The sequence below is a fragment of the Bemisia tabaci genome, chromosome 7, assembly GCF_918797505.1.
Source record: "Bemisia tabaci chromosome 7, PGI_BMITA_v3".
In the NCBI taxonomy this organism is placed as follows: Eukaryota; Metazoa; Arthropoda; class Insecta; order Hemiptera; family Aleyrodidae; genus Bemisia; species Bemisia tabaci.
The window spans coordinates 12886455-12914026 of NC_092799.1; the positions used below are offsets into that span (position 1 = coordinate 12886455).

The window sequence follows — 27572 nt, forward strand, 5'->3', positions numbered from 1 at the left end:
GTAAGAAGGAATTAAATTAAAAGGAACTATACGCATAACGTTTTTGAGCTACATAGTCTCGTTTAACTTTATTTTTTTTTACATAGTTGTTCTTCGCATATATAAACAAGTCCAACCGATCATTGTTGTTGGGTAAAATTTTCTATGACTTTTTTTTAGCTCTTCTGAGCTTATTCTCTGATTTTTTCATGCAAAAATGTCAAATAATATTCTTTTAATAAATAGAGGAGGAGGAGGAACACCAACACACTACAGTAGGATTTTCAGATTTTGTAGTTTCACCATCAATATGCTCGACGGTCAAAGATTCCTATTTGTTGATCCAAAAGATTGATGGAATTGAAAGATCTTAGTGACTGTCATGAAAAATCCTTGCGCACACATTGTACTATTTTATAACTAGTAGCGATGTACAATGCTCACTTAAGAATGCCACCATCAAAATTAAAAGAGCCACATCGGATTCCAAATCAGTGAAAAACTTTAGATTTTCCTGGACACTTTTTTATGCCTTTTGGAATCTGAGGTCAAATCTTCTTGTCGGAGACTGATTTAAAAGTAAATAGAACGTAAGTTAGGGTTTTCAGCATTTTTCGTAGTTACTGCAAAATTTAGGTTTAAGGTCACAGTAAGATTTTAGCTTACCAAAATTTCCTGAGGCCAATTTTGACTACACTCAAAAAATTCTGTCCAGTTTGGGATTGAAGAAAAGACCATTAACACTTCCCAGCAAGCTAAGAGTTTTCACTGCTTTTAAATTATGGAAATCAATGGGTGTTCAGAGAAAAGAAAGAATCAAGAGTCTGATTTTTTCACGTTTTGTACTTTCATGTCAGACGATATTCTTATATTTTTCACATATATCACAGAGGATAAAAATACAGAATATATTGAAATAGGAAAAGACCTAGAAAAAAATAAATAATCAAATTGATAACAAAATGATGACATATTTGCAAATGATAGTTATAAGATAAATGGTGGGGCGGTAAGTCTTCGGTTCTTAGGAAGCAGACAGAAGTTTACTGTTATCAACTCCTGTTTCACTCTATTTTTCGAATCCAAAAAGACTTTGTGAATGATAGAAATTTTTTTTTTAACTTTTACTCTAACGAACCATGCACAAGAAGTCACAACGCCATGTCACGACATCTCTTTCCTGAACCTGGATCCACCAATGAGCCACATACCTTTATGCCGCCGTACTAATCATTTTTAAACTCTAAAAATCCCCTTTTTAATAACCTCAATTCGAGAAATGAAATCGAGTTTTATATTTCTCCATCTGGAAGACCAACAGTTATTGCGATCTAAAGTAAGTAAACCCAAATAACTACATACAGTTAGAAAGCTCTATTTAAGAGGAGCATTTTAAAAAAAAAGTTCATTGATATCCATTGAGATGTTTTTACATTCTCTTTGTTTTCTGTTGAGATGCAAAGTAGTTATGAATTTTCAAAGGTTCACACTTTAAAAAATGGCAACGTCGCAACACAGCGTTTTTAAGCAAAACTGCGGCCAGTTCAAGGCATCTCAAAAGCTCCTTTATCACAAGCATTCAAAATTTGAGAATACGTTTGGGCATTTTGGCCGTTTTTTCACACACCTCTTTGCGGAAAAATTGACTTTTAAAACGCTGCATTTCTCGGTTTCTGAGGCACTATTCTATGTTTACAGTGTGCTTGTCAAGCTTTACGCTTAAAAAATGTAATCGCAAGTGAAAGTTCATTTATGATACAGTGCCTCATTTGGCATGACACAGATCAGTATCCATGAGGTTAAAAATTCAAAGTGGGTTCTCATCATCACTTTGTGTTTAGAATAATTTCATGAAATAAAATTTTTAAACTCTCCCTGAGCAATTAGATTGGACTGCTTCATGAAATTGACTGAAGGATAAGAATGAGTACTCAGCCAGGGCTACAGTCGTTTTTCTTCAGTTGTCTTGGACTTCTTGGCATGTTTAAAATGTTTCAATTTCTTGCCTTTCCTTTTCATTTTAAGTTGTTCTTCGATTTCATCTGGATCTTTTCCTTCCAGAATCAGTTTTTTTCGGCGATGTATTTTCCGTTTCTCATGGAAGTCAGATTCATCTAATTTTGATTCTGACGCTTTCTTTGTTACGACAACTTCTGTGAAAATTTTCGCCACCTCCTTTCCTGCAATAAAAAATCGTACTTTGATTGGTATTGATAGAATTAGTGGTCCAAAAATATATACTAACACATCAAAATGCAAAAATCAATGTTCGTATCTTAAACAAATCTTGCACAGATTTCAAAAGTAAAGAAACTCTTTCAGTGACTGCTTCAACCTCTGATACCTGTAATAGAAATTGCATCAAGGGCTAACGAAAAATACTGCCTAACTAACAATTGTGTCAAAAATAAGTTACCAACTTTCCCGCATTCTACAGTATAACATACGTAAGCTGGTAATTTTAGTTATTATCCAATTCTGTAGGAGAGCGCTGCAATGGCATTGTAATGTATGAAAAAATTGCAAGTCCAACCTTAAAATTACAAAAATAGGGAAGTTTTCTCTTCGTTCTGCAAAATCATCAGTTTGAAGATAGGCGGTGTTGTTTGTTAGCCACCATTATTCTCTTGACAAAAGATAAGGATCTTACAAATATTTTTCAAAATTGAATTTTCCACTCGCTTGTATTTCAATTTAGAGTCAAATGGTATTCCAAGGTTAGGGCACCAAAATGCCTCTGGTCATAGATTTTGAATTTAATGGTCTAAACCCTTCTATAAGATCCCTAATATCACGGTTTTGGGCAATTTTTCCGGTCGATTGAGACCCTGTGTCCCATGTAAAAAAGGAAAACCTGTTTTTTGGCGCCAAAACTGTCAAAATCACTGACACAGTATTGGTTACTTGCAGCATGTAAAAAAACCCTGTTTTTTTTGGCGCTTAAAAAAAACCATTTTTTGGTGAGACGCACCAAACCTGAGGGCTTGAATTTTTATGGCTAACAACTAGGTATCCTGCTTACATTTTAAGGGCAACGAAAAAGATGTACTCTCATTTTTTTTTAATTGATAAAATTTGAGAAAAAAATTTGAGAATTTACAATTTTTTCGAATTTTTTTAGAGATCTAAATATTCGTATGGTTCAATGAATTTGATTTTTGTACCCAAGAATTTAGTTGGCTTGATGTACATATGATGAAATTTTGGTGAATTTTCGTAGAAAAACGCGAGAGATATGAAATATAACGTGAAAATATCTTAAATTCCTCGAAAAATGGGATTTTTTGGGCTGGATGGAGGGGGCAAGGGTGGTTCAGGCCGAGAAGTAAAAATTGCCCAATACCATGATTTTAGGACCTTCTGGAAGGGTTTAGACCATTAACTTCAAAATCTGTGAGGGGAGCATTTTGGTGCCCTTACCCTTGGATACCCTTTTATGGCATCCAGAAACTTGCAGAATGAAGCATTTTATTAGCCGTTAACATTATGTTGTAATAACTTTTTTCAGCATGTAATAAAAGGAAGGTAAATTCAATCATATGAATTGAATTACAGGTGGTAAGTCAAGTTCATAGTAAACTTACCATCAACTGGGAACTCCTTCATTTTCATGTTGATTACTTTTTCAATGGCCTTAACTAATTTGATATCATGCGGTGTTACCAACGAAATTGAGGTTCCACCGCGCCCAGCTCTAGCAGTTCGTCCTACTCGATGAACATATGTCTTTGGTTCATTCGGTATCGTGTGGTTGATGACCAACTCAACTTGCGGTATGTCCAAGCCTGTTAAAAGGTAAAAATTTCATGTGAGTTCAACAACAAATTCCAGTATTTTCCGTTAGTTCATGTACATGCATCCACATCTTGACTTGAACTGAAAATCAGTCACACCAAAGAGCCGACACAAAAGGAAGGAGCAACTAATTTTTATCAACATGGTACCATTCTATCAAGAAATAGGACAAGTGTGTCTTAGCAATTAATGACTCGGATCAAAAAAAGGTGCGACTATAAAAACCAAATTCGATAATTTTCCAAGCAGTTCTGATAAATAAAATTAAAGATTGAAAAAACTTTTCAAAACCTTTTGAACATTTTATTGCAATGAACAATGGCAACCAATTTGAGTAGGGTTGTAATATAGTTTTTCTTGTGTACAGTTAAGTAAAAAAAAATCAAAAAGCTCATTCAAAAGTTTGAAATATCATTTCTACAGGGAGAAAAAACTAATGAAAATCCGAACAATCAAAAGCCGACAACTGAGCTGACATAGCAAGGCAATGCTTGAAGCTCAGTTCAGCCAATCAGCAAATGCTGTTTCTTCCGCCTGACTGCTTCAATAGAAACCCCAAAAAATATTGTTTCAAACGGAGTACATTTGTAGCATTTTCAAAACAGGGATTCACAGCTATTTTGGGTTTAGAAAAATCTAAAAAAAATTGCAAGAAGCTTAGTTCATCCCGAATATTCAGACAATGAATTGGACCTCATTTTGCAATGAGAAATTACAAACAGTAGCTCATCCGTAAAAGCACTTATGTGCATAGGAAAACTAATGGTACATACGTTGTTTCTAAACTGAGCCAGAAATTGGAGGACTTAATTGCAAAATGTAGTCAATTAAAAAAGTAGAATTAAAAAACAGTTACCACTGATCCATTGTAGTTAAGTTAGATTGTTGACCCATCTGTAACATTGGAACGACACTCCTGATATTCCATGTAGGACAATTCGAGGGTGTAAGTCGACAATCACATAACTCGGTTTGCAACGTTGCAAACTTCCTGTCAAACTTCATTTTTTAAACGGAAAACTACTCGGCGGCAATTCTTTAAAACTGCCGTGATTTTTCTTCTCCACGCGAAGAAAATTCTGCAAAAACTTCATGGAATGATGTCAATTTGTTCTCCTTTAAAATAATAAAATAAAGGCGGAGATTTCCAAACACCGCAAACGAGATATGTGATTGCGGACTTACACCGTCAAATTGTAACATATGACTGAACAGCTTGGAAAGTGAACGATTAAAATTCTTCTAATTTTCCTAAATTTATCATTTGATTTTGACCATAGAAAGTAGATTTCCTTATCCATTATAAAATACAACAATCTGTATCCAATCTGTGAGCGATCTTACCTCTAGATGCAACGTCAGTTGCAATTAGGATCTTTACATTTTTAGACTTAAATTTTGATAAAGCTGCCAATCTTTGTTTTTGAGGTATCATTCCATGCAGCGCAACATTTGTGAAACCGATGTCGTTGAGAGTCATGGACAGGAGAGCACAGTTCCTGCAACCAAAAAATCTTAAATGAAGTATTAGGTTATAATTAAAAGGTCAGAGAGTCAGGAATAAAGCCCACTTCCCAAGACTCCATGCTGAAGCGTCTGACGCTTTAAATGACTCCGCCACCGCCCACCTTAATTTGATGAGGAAGAATCTTCTCTTTATAGAATAGAGCTGTTGCGCAGGCTACTCCCCCACTACGGAAGCAGATGCAGAGCATTCTGTAAATTCGCTCACTTTTATAACATGAGTGTAAAAAACGCTGGGTCCTATTTCCAAAATCGGATTAGAGCCGGCTCATCTAGGAACTATCACCTGTCGATACCCGCAAAAATCATGGAAATCGGTCCAGTACAACGCTCAAACAAACTATGAGAAAAAATAAAATATTACAATGTTTAAATGGGAGAATTCACAACTTTACCACATAATATAAAAAAACCTGGGTCATATTTTCAAAATCTGAATAGAGCGGGCTCATCTAGAGACAATTGCCTGTCAATAGCTGCAAAAATAATGAAAATCAGCCCGGTAGAACGCTGGAACTAAGCATTACCAGAAATGCAAATTTAGGAGGTCTCGGAGCTTGTAGTGTCGGAGAAGTATTCGTTCCCGAATATCCGCCATAAAATCTTTCCATTTTAGGAGGATATTCGACAACGCTACTCTTCGTCTTTTTTCGCTGATACACACCTCGAACAGAGCATGCGCGTACTAGCGAGGATTTGCGATCGGCGGACGCCGCATCGGGGGGTAGTTCGGACAGAGTGTTTTGGAAATTCATGCCGAAGGGAGCTGTGGCATCGCCTGCGCTTTCGCCCCGTTTTTACTCCCTCTCAAGGGTGACCTGTCAAATTCGTCAGAGGGAAAATCTGTGTTTTTCCTTTCATCACCTCTCGCTGCCACCACCTCTTCCCGAAAAGTCTTTTTCTTCATCCCTATCAGAAATACCTCCGTCTACGCTACGCATTGCGGTATCGCGACAAGATTGAGTGCATTTCTGATACGTAGGGACCATAGAGGTGGGATTCGTTCCCCACAATAGTATAGATATATTAGGTTGCTGACAACTTGGAAAAATTATCAACAGACAAAGAAAATTTGAAAAAGTGTGTTTAACATTTCACAAATTGACCACAGAAAAGTACATATACTCCAGACTTTTTTGGTAAGCCCATCTTAATTTTAGTGTGGTTTTACCTATGGAGGGTCTAGTCATTTGGCCAGCATCTTTTCCGTGCAACTGACCTATTTATTTGAACTTAGTTCCTTCTAACATAAAATACGCTTTTTTCAACCTTAAGATTTGAAGCACTTATTAAAAGTTTCCTTATAGCAAATTTTACTTTTTCTCACCAATACTTTAAGATTCTAAAAGTGATGACTAGCAGAAAATAGATTATCATATAATTTTAAATATAATTATTATTAGGGTAAAAGTAAAAGTTTGTAAAATTTAGTTGTTCACCTGCCTGATAGACTTACTTGCAAGTGTCAGTGAAAATAATCATTGAACTTCTGGGATTCTCCTCTCGGTACAATCTGATGACTTCAACTAAGTAACCATCTCGTATGTCTAATGGACATAATACGTACAGCTGCTCCAGTTCATCTACTGTTGCCACTTCAGATTCAGAAATATGGACAAATACCTGGGAAATTTTGAAAAAACATCAGTGAAATAAGTCTGCTGTAAACTTAGACAGAACTGTAATTGAATCAGGATGTGCGAAAACCGCTAAAGTCCACTTTTCCTGTCTTCGGTTTTTTTGAGTTGATAATACTTTTCTAAGTTGGATGCAACCACGAAAAAGCGTTCATACCCGTCTCCGGGTTACCTTAATTCCAAAACGAGTCCTTTCATCACTTTTTTGGTTGTATCAACTCTTTAAAAGTATTGTCAACTCAAAAAAACTGAAGATTGGAAAAATGGACATTAGCGGTTTTCGCATTCAATTTTAGTCTACAGTACACTGATTCTGTGACTATTTTTTTAAACTCTGCAGAGTAGGAATAGATTCTCAATAAAAGGTCAAATGAGAGTATGTTGAAGATTTTTCTGGCATTATGATACATATTAAAATTTTTCGTAACATAGATACATAGAGAATAGTTGTATTACCAAGTCAATTGTGTTACAGACAATACAATAGTTTTCATGCGGGATCATAATCCTGAGACCTCATGAGAAGAAATTCAATTTAAATTCTTTTTATATTTGAACATTGGAGTGAAGGCATTGCTGCTCCATTGGCTAAATAATGGTAACATGGTTAACACACGTATTTAACGTTAATTGTCTTTATAACCCTGGTTGTGAGATTAAGCACAGCTAATAGCTACCATCAATGTAATTGGTAGTGATATCAATCTTAATAAAATTATGTTTGATTTTTTTTAAAAAAAAAAAACCCACATTTTTTAATGTTGGCTATTTTGTCAGTCAAAGAACATTAAGTGGGTCCCACCTGTAGGAGTCAGTACTTTGGACAGGGTTGCGCCTATTTAGGACTTTTCGTTTAAAAGTAGGATACAATTTCCTGAACTTTTTGATTCTGATACAGTTAACTTCTTCCAAGGCAAATTGCATTGGAACTGGATTGCTACTTCCACACAACGAGAAATTTCACTTAGAGCGCTTTTTGTTCTTATGAAAAATTCGACTAGACCTTAAAAAAGTTTGACTTAGAGGAAAATTCCACTTAAAAGCGTTTGACTCAGAGGAAGTTGTCTGTAGAATTATTTTAAAATTGGCCTGTCTTACAAAGTCAGGATCTCTTTTTTACCCTCCTAAGGGAGCTGGGAGGGCTTCTGCACAATGAAACTTGAATTCCTCAGGGTCAATACTATAGTCCTATCTGAGGCCGCCAACTTTGTCTGACCTAAACTAACCAAAAAAAAAAAAAAGCCTGATAAAGGTGGTCTGCATCATCCTACATTATGGATGAAAATGCTTGAAATATTAATGATTCTTGAATTGAGAAATTACAGGACGTACATCTTTATCCGTCACTTCTTTCACAGTTTCTAACACATCAGTCATTGTAGCACTGAACAAGAGACGGTGGCAATTTTTCGGGATTGCTGAGAAGATAGTTTTGATCTGTTTGTCAAATAAACCGCCGAGAAGTCTATCTGCTTCATCAAGAACTAGAAATTTGATTCGCTTCAGGGAGAAGGTATCGCAACTTTCCAAATGATCAGCTAGTCTGCAATTTATAAAAAATAGAAACTTGTATTTATTTTAACAAAATTTTAAATTTGCGAGAAGGTCTGATCTGACTTTCTAAAGATCAAGAGCAGTTTGAACAAGTAGATGGGGTGTTTTACTGCGGAGAAAAATTATATTATAAAACTATGAGCAAACCACATAGCAGGTGATGGATGAAATACATATTATACTTCCTTTTTGCACGACAAGAAATTAGCCAATTGCCTCATTTTGCCACAGGAAAATACACAGTAAAAAGTTAGAAGGTGACAATAGAGCACAAAAATCGGGTGTTACTATTAGAATTCGTTAAGTTCATGAAAAAAAAGGAGAACCTTTCCTTCCACGTTTTACAATTGCTAGGTTCATAGTGTATTCGGAATATCCATTATCTTGAGAATTTTTGGATTTACAAGCAAAGCAATCGCAGAATTTACATAAAATCACCGAAAAAGTCAAAACTTAAAATTTTCTGGAGTGTTTTTCACGAGTATCTTTCACAAACATCCTTTCATTTTGCACACTTACATCCCCATTTTTTCTTATTTTTTCTTTCTTTCTTTAAATGTTTCTAGAAATCTTTGCTTTTTTATTGCTGTCCTCACTTTCTGCTTTCCTTACATGCATAACTTCGATAAGCAAATTCTTGCAAAAAAAAAAAAAAAAAAAAAAATCAGTTTTGGAAATTAGAATGTAAGAATGCTTTAATCAGGATTTTGACAAAATGAAAATTAGAAAAATTGCATACCTCCTGATTACTTCTTAGAGTCCATCACAAACAATTCATTTCTTCACGCTTTTCTAAGAAAAATCATACATTTTCCTTACTTCCATATCAACTTTTCGAAATCCATGCTTTTTCAGCATATCCACACTCTTTTCTTAAAGCAGACTTTTTGTTTTTTATTCTAAAAATCACCAAAGGTATAATGTGACAAAAATTTCTAAAATTTAAGAGATTTGCCTTGAATCGTCCAAGTTCTTCATCGGATTTCTACCACATTCAGTCCTCAGTGATTTCTATTTTTCTTGGACACTGAGAACCCAAAACGATGACAATTGTGAAAATAAGTTTGCACTTTAATTAGAATTGATTTTGGAAGGCATTCATGGTCTAATCTGTTACTTAAGAAAGTTTAGGGGATGAGACCAGCTTGAAAATGCTTCATTCCAAAACATTGTCAACCATCCAATTAAATTAAAGTTTATAACAACCAAAAGTACAGGTGCTAAAGTGCTTCATTTACACAATCAAACACATTGCGCTTTGAGAGTTGAAGATAGTGAATAGTAAAAAAAGAAGGTTACCTGCCAGGAGTCGAAATGACAACATGCGGGTTTTGACGTAATTCCTGGGCTTGAGTCAACATTTCCATTCCTCCAGTCACGACAGTGTACCTTAAATTCATGGGCTTCCCTAGAACGGAAAACTGATCACCTATCTGAAATAATGTATAGAAGGAGTGGTGGTCATTTTGAGAATTTTGATGAGTCATCAAGCATCCTTCAAACAGCAAATTTTGGTCAGGGATTGATAAAAATCAATTACCCTCGTCAGACATACGGAAAATACAGAAGCTAGTGGGAAGCGGAGAAATGTACTTCTCTACATAACAGCTGAAAATGAAGTCACTCCTCCGATTGGTTGATGGTATCGCAAGAAAACGGAGACAATTTTGAAATTTAAAACAGAAGCGGTAAAGGTTGAGAGATTTCCACTTATTTTGGCTCTAAAAGCTCATGAGTTTTCAGGGATTGTAATAATTTTTTGAATACTTCAAATATTAGCTAGGTTCACTAGAGATTAAAGACAGCTCTTTCTTCTTATGAGTCATATCTCCAACATACAAGCATCTGAAAACAGTGATTTCAACATCCTCAGCCTCATCTGCGGGTAGCTATTTTGATCACCAAATTTTCCTTTAGAGTCTATTTTTGCTATGATGTTGCATACATCTGCGAACGACACAGCTTCTCGATTATTAACACAGATGGCTCACCTGATAAGCAAGTTCTCGGGTTGGCGTAAGCACAAGAGCAAATATTCCGTATGGATCTTCGCATAGTTTCTGCAAAATTGGTATCGCGAAAGCTAGAGTCTTCCCACTACCAGTTTTAGCACATCCGATGCAATCCTTCCCTTCTAAAATTTTAGGAATGCAGTGACTCTGTATGGGAGTTGCAATTGTTAGACCTGGTAGATAAAAAAGAACAACAACAAACATCACTTATAGATTTTTATCATCTAAATTAAGACTATGGGAAAAGAAAAGAAGAGACAAATCGACGGTGTAAGTCGGCAATCACATAACTCCTTTGCGGTGTCTGAAAATCTCCGCCGCTATGTTATTTTTTTAAAGGAGAACAAATTGACATCATTCCTTGAAGTTTTTGCAGAATTTTCTCCGCACGTAGAAGAAAAATCACGGCAGTTTTAATAGATTGCCGTTGAGTAGTTTTCCGTTTAAAAAATAAAGTATGACAGGGAGTTGGCGACGTTGCAAACCGAGTTATGTGATTGCCGACTTACACCGTCAAAATGTCACTTTAAGCACAATGCATCACTCATCAATTGACCCAATGGTTGCCGTATAAATTTACGTTGAATGATGCCATGCGTTCCTCCATTTCTAGGGGCTTTTAGGTCTTTATGCCACACTGTCGGTTAACACAGAACAGGTTATTGAAGCTAATTCTCAGATCATAGCTTAAACAGCTGATACACCACGGCAGATACAGAAAGAGGGTCACATTTTCAGTTGAGCCGCCACTTAAAAGGCTCGCAGAGGGTACATGCTTTGCCATGCAATCAGGATAAACCCAAAACGTACCCAAAGCTATGTGACGTCAAGAGGGTACGAAATGTGACCACCATTCTTTATCCGCCTTGCTTGTACTTTCAATATGTGACTTCGGCAGAGGGGGTATAATTTCCTCGTTCTATCAGGAGGCTTTTGATAATAAAATTATCTGACCAACAAGTCAGGCTGTGAGCGTAAATCCCAGGATTTGGGATTCTTGTAAAGTCGAAATCACCAGCACTGCATGCCTACAGCAAAGTATCTGCCTTCCCTCCTAAACACCTCTACAGTTCAACATTCTTTGAGACCCATCGGTGTATGAGAAAAGACTTTACTGGAAATAACTGTAAATAATTACCAATATTCTGCAACTGTCGAATAATCCAAGAATTCAAGTTGAGCTGTTTAAAGCTCACAGTGGTCTCATTAGCCATGGTGACATAGAATCAAGAGCAAGACACACAGCGCAGAATGAGCATGAGATATTAAATATCTCAAATATATTTTAAAAAACTCGAAGACTTATAAAAAAAAATTAAAAGTAACACAAGTATCAAGTATCACAGCCACACCGACATGCGGTAATTATTGATCAAAACAAAAACATAACCTCAAAGACGTTCATCATCCATCGCCCGGTTTCTCCCGCGCGCGCGGTTATTGGTGAATTCAAATATTTAGCGCCAAGTTCAATTTGACGGACTTCGAACAAGGGGGCCGACAGAGCACAGGGGAAAATTTCATGAGCGGCTCTGCGCCGTCCGCGGCGCGCAAGGCGCACGAACCGCCTTCCATTATAATACTTCGTCTAGTGTTGAGTTCTAATTACTTCACACGACCAGTGTAGAATTTTAAAAGTCGAAAATTGAAAAAAAAAAAAAAATTATACGATACAAGAGTTTTTCCGCCAGGGAGCTCTTCCCGCCAGAAATCGTTCACCACCCGCCCGCCGCACACTGTGGTATTTGACCGAAAAACCTGGCCAAAACCTCAATTTTAAATTTTTTTTTATTGGAAAACCAATGTGATATTCGAAATCTACACTGTTTTTTACCCTGGTAGACATGTATGTACCATTTTTCGAGTGGCTCAATTTCCCGCGAAGAGACCACGAAGTTACCTATTTCTCGGCGATTATTTTGATATGTTTCGGCGCGCGACTCGTCGATCAGTTTACTTCAACTGTGCGACCATAGGAGGGAAGTTTGGCGATATGCAACGTATTTTTAGGGGTATATTCTACACAACTAACCACAGTATTTTCGAATTTTCCTTTTTTAGTGATTTTCACAGAGGGTTGAAAAGTGATGTAAAAGTAAACGTTTTTTTCGAAATTCAGAGTCCGATTTCTTTTTGCGCTCAACTGCGCTCAAGCGGTTTAAGGCGGAATGTTATAGTCCAAAGTGGGTATTTTCAGGATTCAGAGGTGACAGACTGAGGAAAACTGAGGAAACGGAAATTTTTTACTTTAAAGATGGACTTTTGAGCGATTTTCACAAATATGAATGGGAAAAATTTGTCGATACTAACGACTGAAATTGTATTTTTCCAACAGCTCTGACCCATTTAGTACCAAATTGGATGATATTTGGCCACGCAACCTATTTCTCTGGTCTCTATGCCCTCGAAAGAGGGATAAAAAAAAATAATTTGAAAGCGGATGGAAGGGTCACTTTAAAGTCTTGCAAAAGTGTTTAATCCGTTATCTAACAATCTCTTCGTGCATTATCCTTGAGTATAGACATATTTATGCCATGTTTTACTTTGACAGACAAATTTGAGTCCATACGGCTGCGGGGCGGGGCTTTAAAAGTGGCCCTCTGGCACCATGAAATTATACGCTGAGAGGCATATTTGAAGCCTCGTAAAAATGAGATATGTGGTTTTGTTACGAATTCCGCAGTGAAGTGTCCTCACTTTGAGATGTGGACCATGGGTTAGGAAGGAACCCATCAAAATGAATCATTTTCACAGGTGCTTTCTGTCCTTACAATGGTTCTTATTATGATGAAACTCATTTTCATCTTATAGTTTATCCTCAAATCATCATATGGAGGTCGCGGCACTTTCATACTAGCACTAATTTTGATTCAAAACTGTCAAAAATCTAATATCTAGAATGATTCATATTAATTTTGTTGAGAAATGTACAATTACTCCTCAATGAGAGATCGGCTGTTTCGTCAAAAATTTTTAAGTGACTTACGCTATTTTTTAAAAAAAAAAAACCATTAATGGGGTAATAGAAAGTCCTTATTTCGAAAAGTAGACCATAGGTGAAGAAGAAACTCGTCTAAATGCACCGCTTTAGTCAGATACTTTGCGTCCTTTTAAAGGCTTTTTGGCGGGCTTCTTGCCCCCTCTTTAAACTCACCGCAAATTGTCATATGATGTGTTAGGTGGTTAAATTGTGCATATTATCACTTAAGAAGAAGTACTGATTGTAAAATATTTTTAAAATTCGGCGATATTTGATGATAAATAGTTTTGGCCAGCTTTTCAGGTCCAATACCACAGTGTGCGCCGGGAGCGCCGCGGCGTGCTGCCAGCACGAAACGCGCACTGACGCCTACAAACCTAAGGGGCTACTTCACGCATCGTGCAATGCTTGAAGTATCCACTTAGGTTTGTAGGCGCCAATGTGCATTTCGAGCTGGCAGCTCGCCGCGCCGCAGCGTGCCATAAACTTTCCCACATTACTAGGTCAGGATGTTAAAATCTTGGCAATATGACTTCTAATTAGAAATTGGAGACTCAAAAAACCCAAGTAACGAAACTTTTGTGGGTGGTTTCACGACAGTTTTGTCGCCGTAACAGACAACACATTTTTCGGTTATATTTTTAGTGGTAATAATAACCACTCGAATTTTTTTACATTAATCTACACAGGGTTACGTGTTATAACGCTTTTCAAAGATTTATCGCTCTTTTTTTCAATTTTAATATATATAAATGGCCGAAAATTTGCTGTCTGTTACGCTGACTTTTTACCGCATAACAGACAGCACATTATCGAAATTTACATAATATTACTTGAGAAGTGGATCGATAAATCATTGGAAAGCGTTATAAGACGCAACCCTTTGAAGATTTATGCGAAAAAATTCGTGCTTATCATTTCTACTAAAAATATGACCAAAAAATGTGTTGTCTGTTACGGCGACAAAACTATTCCAGCTATCGTGAAACCACCCTCGTGATCAACACAACAACAGTCATTATACATCTTATTTCTTCCTATTCTTGAGTTCTGGACCATAGTGCGCCGCGGGCGGCGGCTCATGAAATTCTCCCCTGTGCTCAATCGACAAAGGGGCGGCCGCCTATTCTTTTGGCGCTAATTCTTATCGTCGAACAAAAGTTCATTCAACGCGTAACATGATGTTCGCTTCCTTCGATCAAACAACTATGATATAGTCTATCGTCTATGCTCTATAGTACATTCCATTGATTGAAGTAAAAATATCGCATTTTTTGCATACTTTAAATGGAGAATCTCTGCAGATTTAATAAAATTTTTCTGTTTTTAGAGAAGATTACAAGCTCATGTTATATAAATTTTTGATGATTTGAACAGCATTACTCATCGTTGAAAATTTTCATGTCGATCAATTGCGTTTGCGTCAAAACTTCAATGGGTCGAGAAAGTAGCAGGGTATTTATTCACGTCGATTGTGAAAGTGCACGAAGTACGTTTCTCGGAATACACGATTTTCCGGGAGAGTAAAAAAAAAACTGTCCACATTCCTCCTTATTGTCCGTAGAGGGTCATAATTCTTGAGAATAGCAAGAATAAGATGCTTTTCCAGACTCTATCAGCATTTTGAATAATGTCTCGAAATGTTAGAAAATACGACAGAAATGCCGAGATTCGCGTTTTCGGCACTAACAATTGACACTTCATCACGAGTTACGCATTTTCGCAATGAGTGTTTTAAACCTGTTGTTGGCGGATTTGAATCATTTGAAGACCGAAATGAGAGTTTCGCCCTTACAATTCCTTATAGGAGGCCTTAGTTTGATCTCATACGGCCGGATCAAGCATTGTATGATTGGAAAATGACATTTAATCACGAGATACACATTTCTGCAATTAGTGCTTTTAACGTGTTCTTGATCATTAAGATCAAAAATAGAGCTTATTTATACTTTTTTTTTTTTTTTTTTTTTTTTTTTTGGTATGTTGTTTTAGACTTAATATCCGGGGGATACTTCGGCCTTGGAAGGGATCTGAAATTGGAAAGAAATTTAGGTTGCTTATTCATACTTAAAACTTGTTTAGGAGCTTTAGTTGATCCAATACCATAGATGAAATATTGTATGACTCTATTGACTCTAATACAACTGACCGTTGTGATGAACTGTCGCGTCGTGTCATATGACTGCATTGACCCATACATGAACGCCCCGCGCCGCTAGTAATAGGTACCTATGAAGAAATGATACTGGAGGGCCCTGGAGTGATAAGCATTTAGCAACTTTTCAAAATCAGCGAATTCCTGAAAATAAATAAAAACACAGAGCAGCTGATCAACTGATGTATGCTATTAGCGGGACCCTGATAAAAGTTGGCGATAGGAGCTGCGTTTCAAAATACCATAGGAATTCTTATAGCCGACTAAAAATGGCTATTGAAAATCATATAGGTGACTGTAGAAAGCGGAGCAAATCATATAGCCGGGCTATACGAAGCTATAAAAAAGTATACAGTCGGGCTATAGTTCCTATCGCCGGGCTTTACACTTTATCGCCATTGGCTATAAAAGGCTATAAGAAATTGTGTAGAAATTCGTGTGCTTTGGAGATCATTAAGTTTGATACGGAACTACCTTAATATTTACAAAATACACATTATATTTTCCTTAAAAACATATTTTTTTTCATCAATTAAAATTAGAATAGTCCATACAGAGTGAGCAAACATTTCAAAATCATGAGTTGAAAAACGCTGACTCCGCGAGATTAATTATTAGAGCCTAACACAAAGCGGAGCGGCGACGCACTGGCGCCTACAAACCTAACAGGGATACTTCACGCATTGCGCAATGCGTGAAGTATCCCTGTTAGATTTGTAGGCGCCAATGCGCGTTTCGCGCTCACTGCCTGCCCGCCTCGCCGCAGCGTGCCACGGCGTCTGAAGCAACTATTTCACACCAGAGGTATTGCACAGTATCATAAGAAATTGAAGGCGCTCCAACATATTAAGAATGACAAGCATCCTTCAAAAGTACGGAGCTTACCTCTCAAAATAAATCAAGTTACTCCAGCACAAAAAGAGAGCTAAAAACTAACTAAGTCCTAGTATCCTTAATTAGTAACGTTTAGCATAAACTTTATCGTCTGGCTGTTGCTTAATCGCCATCGGCTATAAAAGGCTATAAGAAATTGTACCGCCGGCTACAGAAGCTATTGGAAATCTTACAGCCGGCTTTAGGTCTATAGTATTTTGGAACACACATTCTACTGCCAATTTTTACCAGGGGAAACGCTGAGGAGAGCGCGTTGTGCGTAAGGCGCGCCGGATGAAATGAAGGGGCCAGTGCAGCCTGATGGTTGAAATTTCTTGTTTGTCGGGACGATATAGAGGACATAGGTTAAAAGGCGAAGCGTGATTGGTCGGCTAAGTCTTATCGCTGCTTTGTCGTGCCTATGTCGGGTTGAACTCACGACAAGCTAACGGCACCTCTTAAGTTTCCGACAGTATGTTGTTCATGTTCATTCCACCTGACAAAGGCGCGATAAAGCAGCGATAAGACATAGCCGACCAATCACGCTCCGCCTTTTAACCTATGTCATCTATGTCGTCCCGACAAAAAAAAAAATTCAACAATCAGGCTGCAGAACGAGATACGCATTTCTGCTCTTAAGCCCGAGATACGCGAAAAAAGTTCTACGGTTTTAAGTGACTTCCCGATTTTTTTCGATTATAATCTCTTACTGGTAGATAGACGATAACTTCAACAACACTTTTATGCGCAGCTAAAACTGTCACAAACGACTCAAAACTGTCAGAAATCGAGATACGCACTTCTGCACTTTCACCATCGATATGTTATGGTTAAAGTAAAAAATGAAGGCTAAATTTAAAAATGAGAAACAGAGAGTCTAAAAAATTCCAGAACGGCTAGTACTCAATATTCATACTACTTTTATAATGTGAAGTGTTAGTACGTATGTGTCAATGCTTATTAAGAGTGCACGTAAAAACATGTATTAAAAAATTAGACTTCAAGTATTTTTACATACGTCAACACCGCTCTTTGAGATCTCAAAAATTAAACTTTAAAAAATCAATTATTGTCAAAAGCTGTGAAAAACGGCCGTCTGGTTCGCTGTAATTTTCAAAATTTTTCCGGGCGAGGACCCCCGTGCACTGCCGTGCTTAGGAAGAACGCAGTTTGAACATTCGACAGTTTCCAAATTTCCTTCGATAAAACGTTAATTTCCTGGGAAAATAATGCATATTTTTCCTTAAAATTTTTAGAACATTCGGGTGGAATTGCGAACAAAATTATTCAAAAAATTAGAAGAAAAATATGTATAAGTTTACCAGGAAATTCGTGTTTAATCTAATGAAATTTGGCAACGCCTAAAGGGTCATATAGCGTTTTTCCTTACCACGGCAGTGCGGCGGGCAAACGTGAGGACTCCAGTGGCGTGGCGTGCTTTGCGATATATCGATTGTTATGCCATTTAAACCTATGGAGAAGGATCGATAAACAGGGTGTTCGCAGCGAACACCTTAATAATCGATTCTTTACCATAGCTTCAAATGGCAGAACAATCGATACATCGCAATTCACGCCACGCCACTGGAGGACTCGTGCGATTCCGGTCGTCAGAAGGACGTGCCCTCTGCGGGGCGATTATTGAAATTGATGGACAAAGCGATAGACAAAGAAGACATAGGGAGTATGGAGCGATCTTATTGGTTGACATGGTTGGTTCTTATAGACTAAGGAAGAAAATGATGGACTAACTGTCGGGTTTTTAGTAGGTTGCCGTTAGTTAGTCCATTACCTAACTCCTATGTCCATTGCCACCACCTGCTTCCACCAATAGGATCCCTCCGAATCCCTTTTGTCGTCTTTGTCTATAGCTATGTCTATCAATTTTAATAATCGGCCCGCTGGAAGGATCGAGCCTCAACAGATCAGGCCACAAATTTCAGGATGCCAGATATTGTTACAATACCAATAAAAAACAACCAATGAACCTCGAATTTAGTTTATTTCATACATTTTTTCCCTTCTTCATTCATTTTGGATTTTAGTTTTCACAATTCTATCAGAGAAAATCGTTTTTACATACTCGTACAAATTTTAAAAATAAAAAAGAAGAATAAAAGAAATTATTTAAAAAGAACATAGCGATTTGAAACTAACAATTTGTTAGTCTCTTTGTACATGTAAGAAAATAAATTAGCTAGAAATTAAGGAACATAAATCAGCGGTAATTATAGTCAAGTCACGCAAGCGGAAGATGGGTATAGGGGTATACACAGTTTACCCTAATCGATCTGTAATTTTTTATAATCATCAGTGCTATTCTAAAAATTGTGATCCGATTAAGTACCATTGTACTCTATAAACATAATGATAATCTTTAATGTACAATACGGGTACGTAAAGAACTTATTACCACAATACTTATTATACTCACTTATTATAGGTATTATTATACTTACTTATTCAAACAATTTTTCAAAACATTCCCAAAACCTGGTCCAATTTTACTCTTAACGAACACCCAATAATATTTTGGAGTCACGAAAAAAATTATTACTTTTGTGAATATATAGTTTTTGATAAGTTTTTAAAAGTTCAACAGGTTCCAGTGCATAGAAAAGGAATTTAAAAAATACGCCTTAAATACCTTGCTCAATCGATGCAAAGAAACGATGCTTTTTGGGTTTAATTTTTCAATGGGCCTGTTGCAAACTTTTGCTAGAGCAAAAATAAGAGTTGTTTCTTGTAGATAATGCCTCAAAAATCACGATGAGCGCATCGGCAAAGTCTGAAATGCACTCATAACTTCACAATCTGCGTAAGAAATTTGCGTTTTTTTAAGCTTCCCGCTTCAAAAACGATACTACGGCGTAGGTGAACATTTTGTTAGAGGAGTCGCTCCATCGTCGGCGATATTCATCATGGCCGACGCTTGCACGCAGTTCCGCGCGTAATTCAAGGAGAGTTCAAGGTCAATCCATTCGGGCGTGGAAAATATGAACGTTAACACACCGATTGTTATCTGGTCTAATCCAGTTCAGGTGTTATCTCGTCCCATCAAACGTGTTTTGGCGGATTGGCGTCGGCTATGATTATTATTGCCGACGATGGAACGACTCCTCTTACAAAATGTTCACCTGTGCCGTAGTATCGTTTTTGAAGCGGGAAGCTCAAAAAACCGCAAATTTCTTACGCAGACTGTGAAGTTATGAGTGCATTTCAGAGTTTGCCGATGCGCTCATCGTGATTTTTGAGGCATTATCTATAAGAAACAACTCTTATTTTTGCTCTAGCAAAAGTTTGCAACAGGCCCATTTAATTCTTAGGTGATATCCGTGCTGCATACACACAAATTGAAGGCGTTTTAGGTTTTTTCTCCGAAACACCTTTGACGCTCATGCACTTGAGCGTTTCTCTGTGGCAAAGTTTGCACTTTTGTGTGCAAATCCGCCGAGCAAGTCCGAATAAGGTGGCATAGTGATTTGTTTAAGAGAATCCTACGAATATTTTGTGACAGATAATTATGCCAGTCAATGTTGGTTACTTGGTATGGTCGTCTACTTGCATAGCGACCTCAAGCGCTTTACATAGTGCACCTTAAAGGTGAGAACATTATATTTCCAACGCACCATTATGTTAGAGGAAAAAACGGTGGTTTAAGCGTGCCATCAGAATCGTCAATGTTTACTTTAAATGTCTCATTTATTTCGGTCCAACTTCATTCTGGCATGACACCAGCATTGATCGGAGGGTATAATGACAGGAACAATGGTAAGTCAAAGATTTTTTCCAACCGATGTTTTTATCTAAACTATGTTTATGAATGTATATTGCTCCAGAATTAATTTGATTTTTCGCGTGGAGAGACCTGCGACGCTTCTGTTTGACGATCAAGCTCTCACTCCTTCAAGTCACGTAAAGAAAATTTTCCCTTCATAATTTTTTCCAAATAAGAAAACTGATTACTCATTGTCAGCCCAATCCTAGTTCTGACTGCAGTAGAGGAAAAAGGGCGGTTTAAGCACACCCGTCAGTGTTGTCAATGTTCACGTTAAAAACCTCATTTATTTCAGTTCAATTTTATGCTGGGATGAGCCCCCAGGAGAGCTTCGGCAGGCGAAGGTAAGTCAATTTTACCAATTGATCTTTTTGCTCTAAACTATTTTTACTGATGTGTCGTTCCATAGTAATGTGATATCCATGCGAGGGGACCAGCGGGGCCAGAAGGGGGGGAGGGGAGGCGGGTGATGTCTCATACGCTACGCAACCGTTGTTCCTCGTTTGAATTCCATGTTTCGATGCTTCCTTTCAAAAATTTCACCTGCAAATTCCGGCAAGGCCTCCGTTCCGAAGTCCTAAAGAACTTTATTTATGCTCGACTATCGCCGTTCCTGACCCAAACTTCTTTTCCGTCCTCCGCCTTTTACCGGATTTCGGCGACTCCTCCCGCGACCGCCGCACAGTGGATCGAGCCAATTAGAGAGGTCGGACATGAAATGTTTGACTGAAACTGCAAATTTTTATGTTTATTTCGTCACACTTTAAATTTCAAGGGTTGCTTCTTGAAGAAAATTTCACAAGGAAACCAATGGAGCCACTTTAAGAACTTCAAAGTCGTATACAAACGGAGTTATGAGCGTTTAAAGTTTCCAAATTTTGTCCGACCTCACCTAGTGACTCGATCCTCTGTGCGCCGCGCCGCAGAAGCGCGTATCCTCGATGCTCCCGTCGCTCAAATCAGGGGACCACTTGAACTGCTTCTATCCCCCCCCCCCCCCGATTTAGATTCCCTTCACCGATCAGCTGCCGGCTTCTTCGGGCTGCGAATCCGAAGCACATTCCCACATCATAAATATGCAATATCAAGTACTCAGCCCAATTCTACTCCTAGCCGCATCTATAGCTTCCTACATTGTTCAACGTTTGTCCATGCTCATGTCAAATGAATGCCTCAATAAAATTAGAGGATATGATCCAGGGATAACTTCGACGTCATATTTGTGAGGGCTCCTTCAAATTTTCCGCTCGAAAGGAGTTCCCTCACGCTCAGTCGAGTTAGAACAATGGACGCCTGCATCCGCAAATATCTCCAAGAGTAAGTATTTCATTGGAATTAACGTTTCAAACTTCTACCTGAATAATTAATTTCGTTTACCTGTGAAACTGCGTGTTTAAATAAAATTATTCCTACGTTTCTTCATATGGAACGTGCTTAAGAGATTTTTCAATATATTTTTTCCCTGAAAGACGCCGCCGAAATCTTTCTGCTAATCAAAGTTATATCTTTACTTTGTGATGTGTGAAATTTTAAATTTTGTAAAGTGAACCAGGTAAGAATTTCATTAGTAGGTATATCTCGTATCGACTTCGAAAATATCTCCCTATCAACTATTTTGGTCCATTCTCCATTTCTCGTCTACTCCATCTACTTTCCGCCTTACCACACTTCCCTGGTAGCAGAGCTAAATCCACAGTATATAAACGAAGTACAACCGTTATATAAAGTGCGTATTTATGTAAAGAATGTATAATCAAAGTATAACGATTATATAAAATATATTTGAAAAGCGTGTTTATATAAAAGATGTATAACGGTTATATAAAACATTTTTACAAATAACTTTTAAATAAACTAATTATAAAGGTTATTCGCGCAAGTTATAAAATTATTTGATTAATAATGGTTATACGACGGCGGTTTCCTTTGAGCATCCCGTTACTTAACCGTTTTATAACCGTTATATGAGCGGTATACTTTCGTTAAAATTTTTTTTATATAAATTTGCTACTAGGGCACTTCTGTTACTGAATGACTCCATCCAAATCTTGCTACCAAAGGAGTTTTAATTTTTCCTTAATGATCTCAAGTTCGATCTTTTCAACCTGAGCAAAGCGTCTTGTAGTATCCACGCTCGACACTGCTGTCTAGCTTGTATACTCCGCGATCGGGACCGCAAACGTGGGGTACGCTCGCCGCTCCCCTAGTAGAATCGGTGACGTCAGCCAGAGTACCGCGGCAAGACCCGCGGAGCAGCAGGTCGATTGTTGAATCGTTATCGAATGATTCTGATCGATACCTCCCTATCTTCACAATGCTATATATCGATGAAGGTCATTCGATAACGATTCAACAATCGACCCGCTGTTCCCCCACTTCGGTCCATGGCTACGGCCAGAGCGGGGAGACGCCCGAAAGATGTCGGAGCTTGCCGCGTTGCACGGCCATGCTCGCCGTCTTCTGATCACATTCATTTCCATTCATTCTTTTCATTCATTTCATTCTTTTCACCCTCCATGTAAGTTCTTAGGTCTTTAGGTCATTTAGTGTTTAGTCTAGTCAGGACTCATGAGCGTAGCCGTGTTTCCGTCCCTTATGTATTTCCATGTTAGTCTGTAGTGTATCGTGAGCGTTGCCGCGTATTTACCCCAGCATAGGCGTGTTACACTGAGAGTGCATATCATCCCCCTTGTATCCACCCAGGTAGAGAGAGGTTCCTATCATATCATTGTCATTTTTGTTCTTGTTCATATTTAAGTCATTCATTATAGTTTGTTCATCACCATTTCATTCTTCTTCATTTCATTTCACGTCCCCCGATTTTTAGTATAGAGGTTGGCTCTCTCAGCCGTTTGCTAGGATAGCCACCCTCTACAGTCTCTTTGTGGCGGCGCAACCCGGGTCAATCCATCGCCTCAAGTGGTGATGAGCCGGGCCGCCCCGCTTGGCGCACTGGCCTCATTGCGAGGCAGTTTCCTCCGCCGGCCGCAACGAGCAGCTCGATCGCTCAGTCTCCCATCTCCAAACTTGCATGGAACAACTTGGTGGGAGGCTGGCGATCAGCTATAAAAGGCGCCCGGCGGGGCCTCCGAGCACCCAGTCACAAGTTAATACCAGTCAGAGTAAGTTCTCTTTAGTTGGGGTAGACCCCTTCAAATCCGCGGCTTGTCCCGCAATAGACGCGGCTTGTCCCGCTATAAGACGCGGCTTCGTCCCGCATTAAGACGCGGCTCGTCCCGCAATAAAGACGCGGCTTCTCCGCACCCTTGTAACCTAACCTCACCTAGAATATACGTCAGTACTATGTACCTTTAAGCCTACTCATTATCCACAACAACAACCCCGAATACCACCCCCCTCACATCTTCAGTCTCATCTCAATTTCTCTGAGAGTAAGTTCTCACTTTATCAAGTCGGGGTGCTCCCCAATTACCGCGGCCTGGACCCGCTCAACTTCGCGGAGCGTTCCGCTCAAGACGCGACTCAGTCTCGCACCATAGACGCGGCTACGTCCCGCACTATCACGCGGCCTAACCGCACCTCTGTGTTAAGTCTGTTAAGCTGTGTTAAGTCTGTTAAGCTATAGAATATACGTCAGTACATTGCATTTCAAGACTATTCCTTACAACCTAAACACCCAAACACCACCACCCTCACAACTCGTATACCCTCCACGGCAAAAACCCTCATATAGAACTTAAATACGTAAACCGAATAAATTCTATTCCGGAATTAAAACATTGTTGGGGCCTTAATCCCTACTTTAATATAAAGAGATGAAAAGCTACCGAGAGCGCGCGGGCCTATGGCTTCAGCTCCCTTGAGCTGGGGTCCCTTCATTGACCATGATGCCGTCATACGAGTCTATAGGTCATTTAGTGTTTAGTCTAGTCAGGACTCATGAGCGTCGCCGTGTTTCGGCCCCTTGTATATTTCCATGTTAGCCTTTAGTGTATCGTGAGCATTGCCGCGTAGTTACGGGCCTTAGCGATGTAAAACCGAATAAATTCTATTCCGGAATTAAAACATTGTTGGGGCCTTAATCCCTACTTTAATATAAAGAGATGAAAAGCTACCGAGAGCGCGCGGGCCTATGGCTTCAGCTCCCTTGAGCTGGGGTCCCTTCATTGACCATGATGCCGTCATACGAGTCTATAGGTCATTTAGTGTTTAGTCTAGTCAGGACTCATGAGCGTCGCCGTGTTTCGGCCCCTTGTATATTTCCATGTTAGCCTTTAGTGTATCGTGAGCATTGCCGCGTAGTTACGGGCCTTAGCGATGTAAAACCGAATAAATTCTATTCCGGAATTAAAACATTGTTGGGGCCTTAATCCCTACTTTAATATAAAGAGATGAAAAGCTACCGAGAGCGCGCGGGCCTATGGCTTCAGCTCCCTTGAGCTGGGGTCCCTTCATTGACCATGATGCCGTCATACGAGTCTATAGGTCATTTAGTGTTTAGTCTAGTCAGGACTCATGGGCGTCGCCGTGTTTCGGCCCCTTGTATATTTCCATGTTAGCCTTTAGTGTATCGTGAGCATTGCCGCGTAGTTACGGGCCTTAGCGATGTAAAACCGAATAAATTCTATTCCGGAATTAAAACATTGTTGGGGCCTTAATCCCTACTTTAATATAAAGAGATGAAAAGCTACCGAGAGCGCGCGGGCCTATGGCTTCAGCTCCCTTGAACTGGGGTCCCTTCATTGACCATGATGCCGTCATACGAGTCTATAGGTCATTTAGTGTTTAGTCTAGTCAGGACTCATGAGCGTCGCCGTGTTTCGGCCCCTTGTATATTTCCATGTTAGCCTTTAGTGTATCGTGAGCATTGCCGCGTAGTTACGGGCCTTAGCGATGTAAAACCGAATAAATTCTATTCCGGAATTAAAACATTGTTGGGGCCTTAATCCCTACTTTAATATAAAGAGATGAAAAGCTACCGAGAGCGCGCGGGCCTATGGCTTCAGCTCCCTTGAGCTGGGGTCCCTTCATTGACCATGATGCCGTCATACGAGTCTATAGGTCATTTAGTGTTTAGTCTAGTCAGGACTCATGAGCGTCGCCGTGTTTCGGCCCCTTGTATATTTCCATGTTAGCCTTTAGTGTATCGTGAGCATTGCCGCGTAGTTACGGGCCTTAGCGATGTAAAACCGAATAAATTCTATTCCGGAATTAAAACATATCTTATTTAATTCCCTCAATTCATCTACAATATTTTATCTTCTCGCGACATTTTCGCGGCGATTCGGAGCAGCTTTGTAGCTCTCGCCATTGTCAGGGAAATCACCTCGCGGTGCTGACCCGCTGCCATTCTATCATCAACCATGTAACACAATCTCCAGTAATATATATGTGTCAATAGTACCCACGACTTGAATTCACATTGCATGTGTAATCATCCCTTTTTTTAGAAATTAAGCATGCGTTTAATCCAAAAAAACGTACGAGTGTTGGGGCCTTAATCCCTAATTTAATTTAAAGATAGGAAAAACAACCGAGAGCGCGCGGGCCTGGCTTCAGCTCCCTTGAGCTGGGGTTCCTAGCTACACCGGGCTCGAGCCGGGGTCCCTATGCTGCAGTTCACCGGGCTAGCCGGGGTCCCTAAACTACTCTCCGGGCGAACCGGGGTCCCTAACTAAATCTCCGGGCTAACCGGGGCTTACACTACACGCCGGGCGAACCGGGGAAATCTAACCATGCGCCGGGCGCACCGGGGATATCATACCTTTACCTGATCGATCTTGGCCGCGGTCGGCGTCGCGGCGCGATTAACTGTGCGCTAGACGGCGCGGCGCGGCAGCAGAAATTACGCGCTAGAGGCGCGTACAACGAGTTCCTCTCAGAATAAAAGGAGGCATAATCAAAGTGTACTGGCAAGAATACGTTACATCAAGGACTTGCCACGTAAAACTCTACAGGTTAAGAGAAAAACGGTCCCTGCAAAAATTAAGACAATTAATATATTGAATGTAGGTACAATAAGTTTTGTGTTTTTACTATCACTAACAACTTTAAGTAATACGAATTTTTTAACGTAAGAATGTGCCATCATTGAATTCACAATGTCTCTGATCATTTCATTATTTGCCATCTTTTCACCCGCCATGTAAGTTCTAGGTCTATAGGTCATTTAGTGTTCAGTCTAGTCAAGACTCATGAGCGACGCCGTGTTTTGGCCCCTTGTACCAGAACTCGCCCCAATGCCTGGACAAAACCTCCTCCTGTCAATCGAAAACCGTCAACGGCTGGATATGTACCTCCACCAGCACCGGAGGCTCCTTCGCCAGACAACCACCAGCTAATGGAGATGTTGCATGTGTGAGGGATTTGCGATTTGACTGTTGATTCTAATGTCAAAGTTCGCGGGAAACACGATGATGCCACTGGTTTTCTCTGAAATCAACTCCCAAGCTCAAAAAAAGCTCTCAAGTTGAGGCAAAATGGAGGAGATATCCCACGCTATCCTGAGAGTCCACCTCTACATCAAGACAAACTCTCCATGCAAAGATAGATAGCAAATACATTGACAGGGCTGCCACTTTATTGGGGGACTCTAAAACTGAAAATACGGCAACCCTGCTGATGTATATGCTCCCTATTTTTGCATGGAGAGTTTGTCTTGATGTAGAGGTGGACTCTCAGGATTGGGTGGGATATCCCCTCCATTTTGGCCTCACTTTGAGAGCTTTTTTTGAGCTTGTGAGATGATTTCAGAGAAAACCAGTGGCACCATCGTGTTTCTCGCGAACTTTTACATAAGAAACAATGGTAAAATCGCAAATCCCTCGCACATGCAACATCTCCATTCCGAGCCACTCAGCCACGGAAAGGAATCCATCAGACGACTCGCCGTCCATCTACCTACGACACGGAGACCCAAGCCGTATCCTTGCTGTCACAACCTATGGCTAGGATCCGTCCTGACCCGTCCCAGAAGGAGCCCAAGAAAGAGCGGCCTGCGACAGTCACAGTCCGATCACCGATGGCGGAAGTAACCCCCCCCCCCCCACGCCCATTTGCGCCCGTCCAACCGCAACCTCGGGAGTCCCTCTCTAGTACGGCCCCCGGACCGTATTCACCCGTCGATCCCGAGGACCTCTTTATCATCCAAGCGGAGGAAGAGACTTTAAGTGGTGACTGGTGGCTATTGACCATCGAGGACGAAGACGAAGTCCTCCCCTCTCCTCGGCCTCCCACTCCACCTCGTCCCAGGCCAGCAGCACCCACAGCATCTAGTGTGGCGGCAATTCCAACTTCGACCGCTAGTTGCAGTTCGATCGCTCGG

General features: G+C 39.5%; 1 protein-coding gene and 1 long non-coding RNA gene across 2 annotated transcripts; both read right to left on the reverse strand.

Moving 5' to 3' along the window:
- Window positions 1–802: 802 nt before the first annotated feature.
- Dbp45A (putative ATP-dependent RNA helicase Dbp45A) lies at window positions 803–11864 on the reverse strand. The gene is made up of 8 exons (XM_019048963.2): window positions 11640–11864; window positions 10481–10674; window positions 9789–9922; window positions 8268–8478; window positions 6755–6921; window positions 5119–5273; window positions 3564–3764; window positions 803–2159 (listed from the first exon to the last, which is right to left on the reverse strand). The coding sequence occupies exons 1-8, from the start codon at window positions 11713–11715 to the stop codon at window positions 1921–1923; spliced, it is 1377 nt and encodes a 458-aa protein (XP_018904508.2). The 5' UTR covers window positions 11716–11864; the 3' UTR covers window positions 803–1920.
- Window positions 11865–19417: 7553 nt separating this feature from the next.
- On the reverse strand, window positions 19418–27286 carry LOC140224967 (uncharacterized). Its single transcript, XR_011900183.1, has 2 exons — window positions 23650–27286; window positions 19418–23165 (listed from the first exon to the last, which is right to left on the reverse strand). It is a non-coding gene; the product is annotated as an uncharacterized lncRNA (long non-coding RNA).
- Between the last annotated feature and the right edge of the window lie 286 nt (window positions 27287–27572).